This window comes from Heterodontus francisci, chromosome 30 (genome assembly GCF_036365525.1).
Source record: "Heterodontus francisci isolate sHetFra1 chromosome 30, sHetFra1.hap1, whole genome shotgun sequence".
Lineage (NCBI taxonomy): Eukaryota > Metazoa > Chordata > Chondrichthyes > Heterodontiformes > Heterodontidae > Heterodontus > Heterodontus francisci.
In genome coordinates, this window is record NC_090400.1 from 58,715,181 (window position 1) to 58,728,630 (window position 13,450).

Sequence of the window (13,450 nt, forward strand, 5' to 3'; positions counted from 1 at the left end):
GGGGGAAGGAGAGGGGGAGGGGGGGAGGAGGGGGGGGAGGAGAGGGGGGGGGAGGAGAGGGGGGGGAGGAGAGGGGGGGGAGGAGGGGGGGGGGAGGAGAGGGGGGGGAGGAGAGGGGGGAGGAGAGGGGGGGAGGTGAGGGGGGGGGAGAGGGGGGGGGGAAGGAGAGGGGGGGGGGGAAGGAGAGGGGGGGGGGGGAAGAGATGGTGGGGGGGGATGGATGAGGGGGGGGGGAAGGAGAGAGGGGGGGGGAAGGAGAGAGGGGGGGGGGAGGGGGAGGAGAGGGGGGGGAAGGAGAGGGGGGCGAAGGAGGGGGGGGGGAAGGAGAGGGGGGGGGAAGGAGAGGGGGGGGGAAGGAGTGGGGGGGGGAAGGAGAGGGGGGGGGAAGGAGAGGGGGGGGGAAGGAGAGGGGGGGGGGATGGAGAGTGGGGGGGGGGAAGGAGAGGGGGGGGGGAAGGAGTGGGGGGGGGGAAGGAGAGGGGGGGGGAAGGAGAGGGGGGGGGAAGGAGAGGGGGGGGGAAGGAGAGGGGGGGGGAAGGAGAGGGGGGGTGAAGGAGAGGGGGGGGGAAGGTGAGCGGGGGGAAGGTGTGGGGGGGGGAAGGAGAGGGGGGGGGAAGGAGAGGGGGGGGGTAGGAGAGGGGGGGGAAGGTGAGGGGGGGGAAGGAGAGGGGGGGGAAGGAGAGGGGGGGGAAGGAGAGGGGGGGGAAGGAGAGGGGGGGGAAGGAGAGGGGTGGGGAGGTGAGGGGGGGGGGAAGGAGGGGGGGGGAAGGAGAGGGGGTGGGAGAGGTGGGGGGGTGGAGGAGAGGTGGGGGGTGGAAGGAGAGGGTGGGGTGGAAGGAGAGGGTGGGGTGGAAGGAGTGGGTGGGGTGGAAGGAGGGGTGGGGTGGAAGGAGGGGTGGGGTGGAGGAGAGGGTGGGGTGAAGGGGGGTGGGGTGGAAGGAGAGGGTGGGGTGGAAGGAGAGGGTGTGGGTGGAGTGAGGGGGGGGGTGGAAGGAGGGGGGGGGGTGGAAGGAGGGGGGGGGGTGGAAGGGGGGGGGGGTTGGAAGGGGGGGGGGTGGAAGGAGAGGGGGGGGTGAAGGAGGGGGGGGTGGAAGGAGTGGGGGGGTGGAAGGAGAGGGGGGGGTGGAAGGAGAGGGGGGGGTGGAAGGAGAGGGGGGTGGAAGGAGAGGGGGGGTGGAAGGTGAGGGGGGGTGGAGGAGAGGGGGGGTGGAAGGAGAGGGGGGTGGAAGGAGAGGGGGGGTGGAAGGGAGGGGGGTGGAAGGAGGGGGGGGGTGGAGGAGAGGGGGGTGGAAGGAGAGGGGGGGGTGGGGTGGAAGGAGAGGGGGGGGTGGAAGGAGAGGGGGGGGTGGAAGGAGAGGGGGGGTGGAAGGGAGGGGTGGGGTGGAAGGAGAGGGGTGGGTGGAAGGAGAGGGGGTGGGTGGAAGGAGGGGCGGGGGGGTGGAGGAGGGGGGGGTGGTGGAAGGAGAGGGGGGGGTGGAAGGAGAGGGGGGGGTGGAAGGAGAGGGGGGGGTGGAAGGAGAGGGGGGGGTGGAAGGAGAGGGGGGGTGGAGGAGAGGGGGGGGTGGGAGGGAGGGGGGGGTGGAAGGAGAGGGGGGGTGGAAGGGAGAGGGGGGGGTGGAAGGAGAGGGGGGGGGGTGGAAGGAGAGGGGGGGGTGGAAGGAGAGGGGGGGGTGAGGAGAGGGGGGGGTGGAAGGAGAGGGGGGGTGGAAGGAGAGGGGGGGTGGAAGGAGAGGGGGGGGTGGAAGGAGAGGGGGGGGTGGGTTGGAGGGGGGGGGGGGAAGGAGAGGGGGGGGTGAAGTAGGGGGGGGGGTGGAAGGAGTGGGGGGGGTGGAAGGAGAGGGGGGGGTGGAAGGAGAGGGGGGGGTGGAAGGAGAGGGGGGGGTGGAAGGAGAGGGGGGGGTGGAAGGAGAGGGGGGGGTGGGAAGGAGAGGGGGGGAGGATGGGAGGGGGGAAGGGGGGGGGAAGGGGGGGGAGGAAGGGGGGGGAGGAAGGGGGGGGAGGAAGGGGGGGGAGGAAGGGGGGGGAGGATGGGGGGGGAGGAAGGGGGGGAGGAAGGGGGGAGGAAGGGGGGGGGAGGAAGGGGGGGAGGGAAGGGGGGGAGAGGGAGAGTAATGAAGGGGAAAGAGGGGGGAGAAGAGAGAGAGGGAGGAGGGAAGGGGAAGGAGAAAGGGAAGAGGAGAGAGAGAGAGAGAAAAAATGGGTGAATGAGATAGGGAGAATGGAATCAGGGAGCATACAACAGGAGATAGACAATCTATTGCGGAGCCCTCTCCTTGTTGTGTTTACTGGTTTGATCCTGCGTGCCGCAGTGCTGTTCTTTTACAGGCAGGAATGTTTGGGGGTTATTTTCTCTGTAACATTGAATAACCCACTCCTCAACAACCCACCCTCGGTCCTCAGGTCTGCACGGCCTTGCACCAGCACCTGCATTACCTGCGAGTTCACCAGCTCAATCAGCCAGTTCCGGTTTATCACATCGTCTGTCTGACATGCTGCACTCCCGTACAACTGATCACACTCTCCGGAATCTTCCTCCGTGAAAACGACAAACCTGTCCGTCTCTTCAATCAGTTTCTGCAACATGGAGGCACCTGGGGTAGGAACAGAGGGGAAATAAGGTGAGGAGCTCATCAGAACAAGAAAACAAAGGAAAGGACGCATTTCTATAGTGCCTTTCCGCACCTCAGCATCTCCCAAAGTGCTTTACAGCCAATGGAGTACCTTTGAAGTGTGGTCAGTGTTGTAATGTGGAAAACACAGCAATTTGAACACAGTAAGATCCCACAAATAGCAGTCAAAACAATGGTTCGATAATCTGATTCAGGTGTTGGTAGCGTGACAAATATTGACCAGAACACCAGGGAAAACACACCAGCTCTCTTCGAATCATGGTTGTGTGATCTTTTATATCTGCCCAAGAGGGCAGATGGGGCCTTGGTTTAATGTCTCAATCAAAAAATGGTGGCTCCGACAGTGCTGCACTCCCTCAGTACTGACCCTCCGACAGTGTCGTGCACTCTCAGTATTGACCTTCCGACAGTGTTGTGCACCCTGAGTATTGACCCTCCGACAGTGTAGTGCTCCCTCAGTACTTAAGTGGGACTGTCAGACCTGGATTCTGGAGGGACTGGGATTCACAACCTTCTGACTCCGAGGCAAGAGTGATACCCACTGAGTCATTGCTGATGCTGTTAAGTTGCAGGAGCCGAGGAGAGAGGAAATCAGCTCCTTCCACCTGTCCTGCGGTCACCCATCTCGCCCTCTCTCAGCATTGCATCCAGATTCAGAACCTGTGCAGACTGTATCGAAAACATGCTGACACCCAGTGAACAATCATTTACTTCACAACCCTCGAGCCAGAAATCTGTGCACCTCCTTGTTGAAAACTTCACAATTTCTTTATGCCAGCTTCCTCCTAGCCGATGGGTCCCAGTGACCCTGATAATTTTAATGCCTGTGTTTGCTGCTGTATTTTTGAGATCTGGTAGCATTAAAATGCAATGTAAAAGCAACAACACTTGATCACCTCCCTGTTTCCCTGAGTGACCCTTCTACTCCTCAGCTCTGCTTCTCCTACCTTCTAGCGATTTCCTCTCCGGCTTCCCGTCCTCCGGTTTGGCAACCGCCGTTACCAGCGGCGATCGCTTCGGTTTCTTGGTCTGCAGGTTGGTGTCAACCTTTAACCCTTTCAGTGCCTCAGTCGAAAGGTTGCGTTTTAATATCGCAGCTTTCTTGTATCCGTCATAGAGGCCGAATGCTACGTTCCGGTTGGTCGGTGTCCACGATGCCCTTAGATCGACGAGGCACAGCCTGTGGGTGTAACTCCTCTCCTCCTTCACAGACACCTCCTGCCCAAGCAAGATGACATCAAGATAACATCACTCCAGAGCCCCCACTCAACAGTTCACAATCACCCAGAACCCCCAGTCAACAGGACACAATCACCCAGAACCCCCAGTCAACAGGACACAATCACCCAGAACCCCCAGTCAACAGGACACAATCACCCAGAACCCCCACTCAACAGGACACAATCACCCAGAACCCCCAGTCAACAGGACACAATCACCCAGAACCCCCACTCAACAGTTCACAATCACCCAGAACCCCCAGTCAACAGGACACAATCACCCAGAACCCCCAGTCAACAGGACACAATCACCCAGAACCCCCACTCAACAGGACACAATCACCCAGAACCCCCAGTCAACAGGACACAATCACCCAGAACCCCCACTCAACAGTTCACAATCACCCAGAACCCCCAGTCAACAGGACACAATCACCCAGAACCCCCAGTCAACAGGACACAATCACCCAGAACCCCCAGTCAACAGGACACAATCACCCAGAACCCCCAGTCAACAGTTCACAATCACCCAGAACCCCCAGTCAACAGGACACAATCACCCAGAACCCCCAGTCAACAGGACACAATCACCCAGAACCCCCAGTCAACAGGACACAATCACCCAGAACCCCCAGTCAACAGGACACAATCACCCAGAACCCCCAGTCAACAGGACACAATCACCCAGAACCCCCACTCAACAGTTCACAATCACCCAGAACCCCCAGTCAACAGGACACAATCACCCAGAACCCCCAGTCAAAAGGACACAATTGCTCTGAGCGCTGTCAGTCCCAGCACATTTTCCCAGAATATAGAAATCAGGGAACAAGAGGACCACATTGAATGAATTCCCCATAAAAGTTTAGATTCCACATAGTTTCGCACAGCCCTGAAATGAGAAGACGCCCCTTCCCATCCACTAGAATTACCTCCTCCACCCACCACCCCTCCCCAGCACAAGATTACATCCCTCCCCAGGAATATTCCCTCCTCCCCTCACCCCAGAGGATTACCTCTCCCCTGCCCCTCCCCCTGCAGGATTACCCCCCTCCCCGCAGGTTACCTCCTCCACTCTGTTGCTTTGCCGCTGGTAGCTGAGTGACGACAGGCTGAGGAGGTGGGTCTTGGTCACTTGCGCATCCAGCCTCTGCTCTGCACCTTCGTCCAATGCCGATGTCATCAGGTAGACTGTCACCAAACTCAGATCGCTGCGCATATCAGTGACATTCCACTCTGAGACTGGGCGTCGCAGTACGATTCCCCCTGCCAAGACAAGCATCACTCTCAGTAAAACTGCATTATAAACCAGCACTGAAGAAGGTGCAAAACAGATTCACGAGAATGATACCAGAACTTGAGAGGTTATAACTATCAGGAAAGATTGAACAGGCTGGGGTTCTTTCCTCTAGAAAAGAGAAGGCTCAGGGGTGACTTGATAGAGGTCTTAAAATGATGAAAGGATTTGACAGGGTAGACACAGAGATGTTACCACTTGTTGGGAAGACCAGAACAAGGGACAATAAATATAAGATCGTCACTAATAAATCCAATAGAGAATTCAGGAGAAACTTCTTTCCCCAGAGAGTGGTGAGAATGTGGAACTCGCTACCATAGGGAGTGACTGAGGTGAATAGTATCGATACATTTAAGAGGAAACTGGATAAACTCATGAGGGAGAAAGGAATAGAAGGATATGCTGATAGAGTATGAAAAACGGGGGAGGCGGCTCGAGTGGAGCATAAGTGGCGAATGGCCTGTTCCTGTGCTGTAGATTCTACTTGAAGTGACCAAACAACATATTGGCTAAAAATGGAACTGGGGATGAGAATTAATTGTGGGATTCTGTATCACCAACAAATCCAATAAAAAATGGAGACCATTTCATATCATCTCTCCAGTTAGTTTTTTCTAAATATTTACTGCATTTAAAAACATGTACCAGATGCAGATACATGCTGGGGTACGGGTTAATGTGTGCCTTCAATAGTCAGGCAGCAAGTTTGAGCCCAAACAGTAAGTGCTGGAGGACTATATGTCTGGAGGACACCAGAGCTGAGCCCAGTCCTGATCTCACCCAACTTTCAACTGGACAGGGATCAGGAATTAAAACACAGGTTGACTGGAAACACTTGCTGTGGAGGCAGGGTCAGTTCTGGCTCCGAGGTGATCAGCTTTTTTAAAAACAAAAATCATTCATGGCATTTATTGCCCATCTCCAATTGCCCTTGAGAATGTGGTGGTGAGCTGCCTTCTTGAACTGCTGCAGCCCATCTGGTATAGGTACACCCACAGTGCTGTTAGGAAGGGAGTTCCAGGATTTTGACCCAGTGACAGTGAAGGAACGGCGATTATAGTTCCAAGTCAGGATGGTGTGTGGCTTGGAGGGGAACTTGCAGGTGGTGGTGTTCCCATGCATCTGCTGCCCTTGTCCATCGAGGTGGTAGAGGTCGTGGGTTTGGAAGGTGCTGTCTGAGGAGCCTTGGTGAGTCGCTGCAGTGCATCTTGTAGATGGTACTCACTGCTGCCAGTGTGCGTTGGTGGTGGAGGGAGTGAATGTTGAAGGTGGTGGATGAGGTGCCAATCAAGCGGGCTGCTTTGTCCTGGATGGTGTCAAGCTTCTTGAATATTGTTGGAGCTGCACCCATCCAGGCAAGTGCAGAGTATTCCATCACACTCCTGACTTGTGCCTTGTAGATGGTGGACAGGCACTGGGGAGTCAGAAGGGTCGTTACACAACATAGCAAACTCAACAAAGATGAGGAATGAAACCCAAGGGATTCTACTAACAGTGTAGCTCACCCTGAGAAAGCAGTGCGTTCCAGCCTCACCACAAACTTGAGCACCTAACCTGAGTTAATGCTGATGTGCAGCTCCTGAGGGAGTGCTTCACTGCTGCAGGCATTGAATGGGACATAAACAGAGGACACCATCTACTGTTCAGGTGATTGTTAAAGATCCCATTGCACTATTCAAAGAGAATGGAGTTCCACCCAGTGTCCTGGCCAATATTTATCCCCCACCCCACATCATTAAAAAAAAACAGATTATCTGGTAGTTTGTGGGATCTTCCTGTGCACAAATTGGCTGCTGTGTTTCCTACATTACAACAATGGCTACACTTCAGAACTTGCCAGAGGTTGTGAAAGCTCTATACAAATGCAAGTCTTTCTCACCCTGCGGAATGAGTCTCTGGGTTCCTCTAGTGAAGACTTGCCCTTGGGTACACTGCACCTCGATCCCACGCTGCTGTGCGAATGATGCCCAGTAATGTACCTGAGGGGAGGAAATAAACAGATCAGACAACACCCGAAACATTCGGAGATGTTCAGGCAGCAGCTACGATTGGAGGAGAAACTTCCCAGGCAGCAGAGTGTGTCGGAAAGCGATCGATCTGTACCAGAGAGAGGGGCAGGTTCCCTCTGTATAGTCGATGGGAAAGAGAAGGAGGTCCACTACCTGTACTCGAGGGAAGGCTGGGTTGAAGGACAGCTGCTTGAAATGTTGGCTCAGCTTCTTCTTACTTGGCTTCAGGTTCTGAAAGAGTTTTCCGCGACAGATCGGTCTGGATACAGTTGTCCACGTCGCCCAAAAGTTCTGCATCCAGCGCAGCGTGCTGCTGTACAGCAGAATCCGAGGCTCTGTGGTCTCTGAGAGAGAAACAGAGCAGATTACTGAGTGGGTACAACACACCTCAAAAAGTTCAATAATACAGCAGCAGAGACTGGGTAGAGATCTGCAACTCCAGAACCTCAATATAACAGCAGCAGAGACTGGGTAGAGATCTGCAACTCCAGAACCTCAATATAACAGCAGCAGAGACTGGGTAGAGATCTGCAACTCCAGAACCTCAATATAACAGCAGCAGAGACTGGGTAGAGATCTGCAACTCCAGAACCTCAATATAACAGCAGCAGAGACTGGGTAGAGATCTGCAACTCCAGAACCTCAATATAACAGCAGCAGAGACTGTTTACTCTTTAGGAAAAAAATTTCTCAAAATTGCCTGAGTTCATTTTGGACCTTTCAGAAATGGGTGGATATCAATGGGATAATATGATTTTAGAGGGACGTGTTTGAGTGTGAAAGAGTGGGTGTGAGAGTATGTCTATCTGCATGTGTGAGGGTTTGTGTGTGTGTGTATGAGAGCGTGTGTGTTTGTGAATGTGTCAGTGAGAGTGTGTGTGTGAGCATGAGTGAGTGAGGGCGTGTACTTATGTGTGAAACTGAGTGAGACTGAGTATGTGTGAGTGTTTGAATGTGTGTGAGTGTGAGTGCATGTGCGTGTGTGCGAGTGAGTGAATGAGCAAGTGAGTCAGCATCCTACGAGACATTAGCTGACAAATTAATAGCGGGGCAGGGACATGCACACAGTACCACTCACACACAGCACAGTATAAACACATCCACTCCTGGCATATTCAAACTCAAAGCCCAGTGTAAACTCATGCAGTCCCAGCGCACACAACCATGCAGCACAGTGTAAGTGCAGACACTGCCTGCGGACACACTCACCTCTACCCGACTGACTCAGGTCCATGGTTATTGACAAGATGAGATTCTCAGATCGAAAGAGTTTGTAGGAATCATGTTTCTCTGCATCTGGCAAGGTCTCCAGCTTGTCCGGGGAACAGAGGGTGATGATGTAGTGGTCATATGGGTTCCCGAGGCAGATCCACTGGAGGCCGATGGTGATGCACAGGTCGGGTAGGTGCAGGAAGCAGCAATCATCATATCTGGGCAGGAAATAGGAGGCCAGCAGAGTTATCGACATGGCACACTTTCACTCCAAGCCCTTCAAAGTCTTCGGTTTGATCTGGATCTCACCGATCAATCCTTATGCAAATGTACACTAACATCCAGATGAACCTGCCCATCCTGCAACTTTGCATCTCACTCTCCCTCTGCACCCACCCATGACCCAGCCTCCAAAGATCCATCTCTTGGACAGGGTTCTGCCCCACTCATCCCTTTATCCCTTCTGCACTGTGCTCACTTTTACCTCCACCTGAGAGGGAAGATGGGGCTTCGGTTTGACATCTCATTTGAAAGATGACACCTCCGACAGTGCAGCACTCCCTCAGTACTGCACTGGGAGTGGCAGCCTGCATTATGGGCTTGAATCTCTGGACTGGGTTTAAACCTTCTGACTCAGAAGTGAGACAGCTGTGCCTCAGCCATGGCTGATACCCTCTTTCGCGTGTTCCAGTGGTGAATTCAAGGATATTGCCCAGTCACTTACTTGGATGCTGTTCGGACATTGACGTCAAGGTCACCTTTAAAAATAAACTGGCAGTTCTTCCAGCTGAATTGTAACTTGTTCCATTCCCAGTGCATGTTCTCCGTGGTGTTGTATGGATCCTGTTTAATGCAAAATAACACACAAGTGGAACCATTTAATGTGTGCACAGGAGGAACCGCTCTCATTCTGATCCTCAGTATCAAACCAAATAAATCCAAACTCTCATGCATTAATTCCTCCTCTCCCCCTCCCGCTTCACCGCTGCCCCTTATACACCCTGCACTCTCTCCTCTCCCTCCCTACTCCTCTCAGCCCTATCCACTTCACCCACACCTTCCGCTCCTCACCACCCCACAGAGAATCATAGAAAGTTTAAGGCACAGAAAGAGGCCACTTGGCCCATCGTGTCTGTGCCAGCTGAAAAACAATCCACCTATTCTAATCCCACCTTCCAGCATTTGGTCCGTAGCCCTGCAGATTACGACACTTGAGGTGCATATCCAGACTCCTCTCTAATTTATCTACCAATCACTTTAAATCTATGCCCCTTAGTCACTGACCTCTCTGCTAAGGTGAATAGGCTCTTCACCTCCACTCTATCCAGGCCCCTCAAAATTTTGTACATCTCAATCAGATCTCCCCTCAGCCTCCTCTGTTCCAAGGAGATCAACCCCAGCCTATCCAATCTTTCCTCATAGCTGCATTTTTCCAGTCCTGACAACATCTTTGTAAATCTCCTCTGTACCCTCTCTAGTGCAATTACATCCTTTCTGTAATGAGGTGACCAGAACTGCACACAGTATTCAAGTTGTGGCCTAACCAATGAGTTATACAGTTCCAGCATAACCTCCCTGCTCTTATATTCTATACCTCGGCTAATAAAGGAGATGATTCCATATGCCTTCTTAACCACCTTATCGACCTGTCCTGCTACCTTCAGGGATCTGTGGACATTCACTCCAAGGTCCCTCACTTCCTCTACACTTCTCAGTATTTTCCCATTAATCGTGTATTCCTTTGCCTTGTTTGACCTCCCCAAATGCATCACCTCACACTTCTCCAGGTTGAATTCCATTTGCCACTTTTCTGCCCAACTGATCAGACCATCAATATCTTCCTGCAGCCTACAGCTATCCTCCTCGCTATCTACCACACGGCCAATCTTTGTGTCATCTGCAAACCTCTTGATCATGCCCCCTACATTTACGTCCAAATCGTTAATATATACCACAAAAAGCAGGGGACCCAGTACTGAGCCCTGCAGAACGCCACTGGCAACAGCCCTCCAGTCGCAAAAACACCCGTCAACAATTACCCTTTGTTTCCTGCCACGGAGTCCGTTTTGTATCCACCTTGCTGCATTACCCTGGATCCCATGGGATTTTTTTAAACCTGTGGGGCCTTGTCAAAAGCCTGATTAAAATCCATGTAGAGCACATCAACTGCACTACCCTCATCTATCCTCCTTGTTACTTCTTCAAAAAATTCCATCAAGCTGGTCGAACCAGATCTTCCCTTAAATCCATGCTGACTATCCTTGATTAACCTGTGCCTTTCTAAGTGACAGTTTATCCTGTCTCTCAGAATAGATTCCAATAATTTGCCCACTACTGAGGTTAGACTGACTGAATGTAATTATTCGGTCTATCCCTCGCTCCCTTTTTAAACAGAGGTACAACGTTAGCAGTTCTGCAATCCTCCGGCACACCTGTATCCAGTGAGGACTGGATCCTTCCTCCTCTCCCCAATTCCTCCTCTCCCTCCTCTCAGCCCCTTCCACTTGCCCCACTCCCTCTCCCCACCGCCTAACATCCTTCCCCCACCCCTCCTCCTCTCCCGCCAAATTCCTCCTATTCCTCCGCTCATTCCTCTCCACTTGTCCCACTCCGTCCTCTCCCCGCCCCGTACCTCGGTCGCAAGCTGGTGCAAATTGGCCTGTTCGATATCCATGGCGCAGTAGCCGTGAAACAGCAGGCGACTTTTGTCCCACCAGTTGAGCGGTGGGCTGGGATCGGCTGAACGTTTGGTGAGCAGGTCGACAGCCTGTCCAATCAGAGTCCAGGCTGGGTCCCAGCATGGGCCCCACACGATGGTGAAGAGAGAGATTTGGGCTGGAATGGGAGGAAAGAGAAACAGAATGAGGAGCTTTAGCCAATTGGACAAGGGTTCCGCTGGCCCAAATCACCATGGGACTTACATTCAAAGTTGTGGTAGAATTTCAAAGGGGGCATGTTCCTTTCGATGGTAGCGTCCCCCCAGGGCTCCCCCAGTGAAATCTTCACCTTCCGCCGTGCCTGTGGCCTTCCATCTTCCTCAGCTCCAATCAGTTTTCCGGACAGGTTCCAGTCCCGGATCTCGAACAGGTAGCGAGGGTAGTCCCGGATTCGAACTGCAAGTACAAACAACACCGGTATAAGCAACCCGGGAATTTTTCTCACCCCACCAACCTCTTCCTCCACCCGACTCGCTCGGGTCATGGGTGCCCTCCGGATCCTCAGCCAAGTGGCCATTCTTCCCAGGCTGCTATTCAGTTGTGGGGGCATCACACACTCCAACCAGGATTCTAACCTGGCCAATACCACAGAATGTATTTCGCAGCAAACTCATTACAACCCTCGGAAATTGCTGCGCTCCTCCAATTCTGTCGGAGGGTCAGTACTGAGGGAGCGCTGCCCTGTCGGAGGGTCAGTACTGAGGGAGCGCTGCACTGTCGGTGGGTCAGTACTGAGGGAGCGCTGCACTGTCGGAGGGTCAGTACTGAGGGAGCGCTGCACTGTCGGTGGGTCAGTACTGAGGGAGCGCTGCACTGTCGGTGGGTCAGTACTGAGGGAGCGCTGCACTGTTGGAGGGTCAGTACTGAGGGAGCGCTGCCCTGTCGGAGGATCAGTACTGAGGGAGCGCTGCCCTGTCGGAGGATCAGTACTGAGGGAGCGCTGCACTGTCGGTGGGTCAGTACTGAGGGAGCGCTGCACTGTCGGAGAGTCAGTACTGAGGGAGCGCTGCCCTGTCGGAGGATCAGTACTGAGGGAGCGCTGCACTGTCGGTGGGTCAGTACTGAGGGAGCGCTGCACTGTCGGAGGGTCAGTACTGAGGGAGCGCTGCACTGTCGGTGGGTCAGTACTGAGGGAGCGCTGCACTGTTGGAGGGTCAGTACTGAGGGAGCGCTGCCCTGTCGGAGGATCAGTACTGAGGGAGCGCTGCCCTGTCGGAGGATCAGTACTGAGGGAGCGCTGCACTGTCGGTGGGTCAGTACTGAGGGAGCGCTGCACTGTCGGAGAGTCAGTACTGAGGGAGCGCTGCCCTGTCGGAGGATCAGTACTGAGGGAGCACTGCCCTGTCGGAGGATCAGTACTGAGGGAGCGCTGCCCTGTCGGAGGATCAGTACTGAGGGAGCGCTGCACTGTCGGTGGGTCAGTACTGAGGGAGCGCTGCACTGTCGGTGGGTCAGTACTGAGGGAGCGCTGCACTGTCAGAGAGTCAGTACTGAGGGAGCGCTGCCCTGTCGGAGGATCAGTACTGAGGGAGCGCTGCACTGTCGGAGGGTCAGTACTGAGGGAGTGCTGCACTGTCAGAGAGTCAGTACTGAGGGAGCGCTGCACTGTCGGAGGGTCAGTACTGAGGGAGCGCTGCACTGTCGGTGGGTCAGTACTGAGGGAGTGCTGCACTGTCGGAGGGTCAGTACTGAGGGAGCGCTGCACTGTCAGAGAGTCAGTACTGAGGGAGCGCTGCCCTGTCGGAGGGTCAGTACTGAGGGAGTGCTGCACTGTCGGAAGTGCTGTCTTTCAAATGAGACGTTAATCCTAAAGCCCTCTCAGGTGGATGTAGAAGATTCCACAGTGCTATTTGAAGAGTAGCAGGAGAGTTCTCCCCAGTGTCTTGGCCAATATTTTTCCCTTAATCAACATCATTAAAAACAGATTTTACTTTTTTATTGCTCATTTAATAGGACAGCAGGAGGAAGCAGATTCAGGAAGTTAAGGTCAATGACTGTAACTTGTGATCGTTTACAGCAAAGTACTGATATTTGTTTAGGGGTGACAGCGTAATAAACTTTCAAAGGTTCGACTCTGAATCCAGAATCCTTATTTCTGGTCGGTAAAAAGACTTTCACCTCCTCAGCATGTCCCAAAGCACTTTACAGCCAATAAAATACTTTCGATGTGCAGTCACTGCTGTAATGTAGAAAATGTGACAGCCAATGTGCACACAGCAAGATCCCACAACAACAACGTGATAACGACCAGATAATCTGTTTTTACTCATAGAACCACAACAGCACAGGCGGCCATTCGGCCCATCGACACTATGTCAGCTCTTGAAAGAGCAATCCAAACAGTCCCACTCCCCTGCTCATTTCC

At 53.9% G+C, this 13,450-nt stretch overlaps 1 protein-coding gene across 1 annotated transcript in view; it reads right to left on the reverse strand.

The window, feature by feature from the left end:
* The window catches only part of LOC137346845 (bridge-like lipid transfer protein family member 2), an 84,675-nt gene that overhangs the window by 39,473 nt on the left and 31,752 nt on the right, over positions 1-13,450 (reverse strand). Inside the window, 9 exon segments of the mRNA XM_068010779.1 lie at positions 2,434-2,591; positions 3,578-3,848; positions 4,917-5,116; positions 7,027-7,126; positions 7,310-7,500; positions 8,366-8,586; positions 9,093-9,211; positions 11,001-11,203; positions 11,290-11,481. Coding sequence (XP_067866880.1) covers positions 2,434-2,591; positions 3,578-3,848; positions 4,917-5,116; positions 7,027-7,126; positions 7,310-7,500; positions 8,366-8,586; positions 9,093-9,211; positions 11,001-11,203; positions 11,290-11,481 — 1,655 coding nt within the window.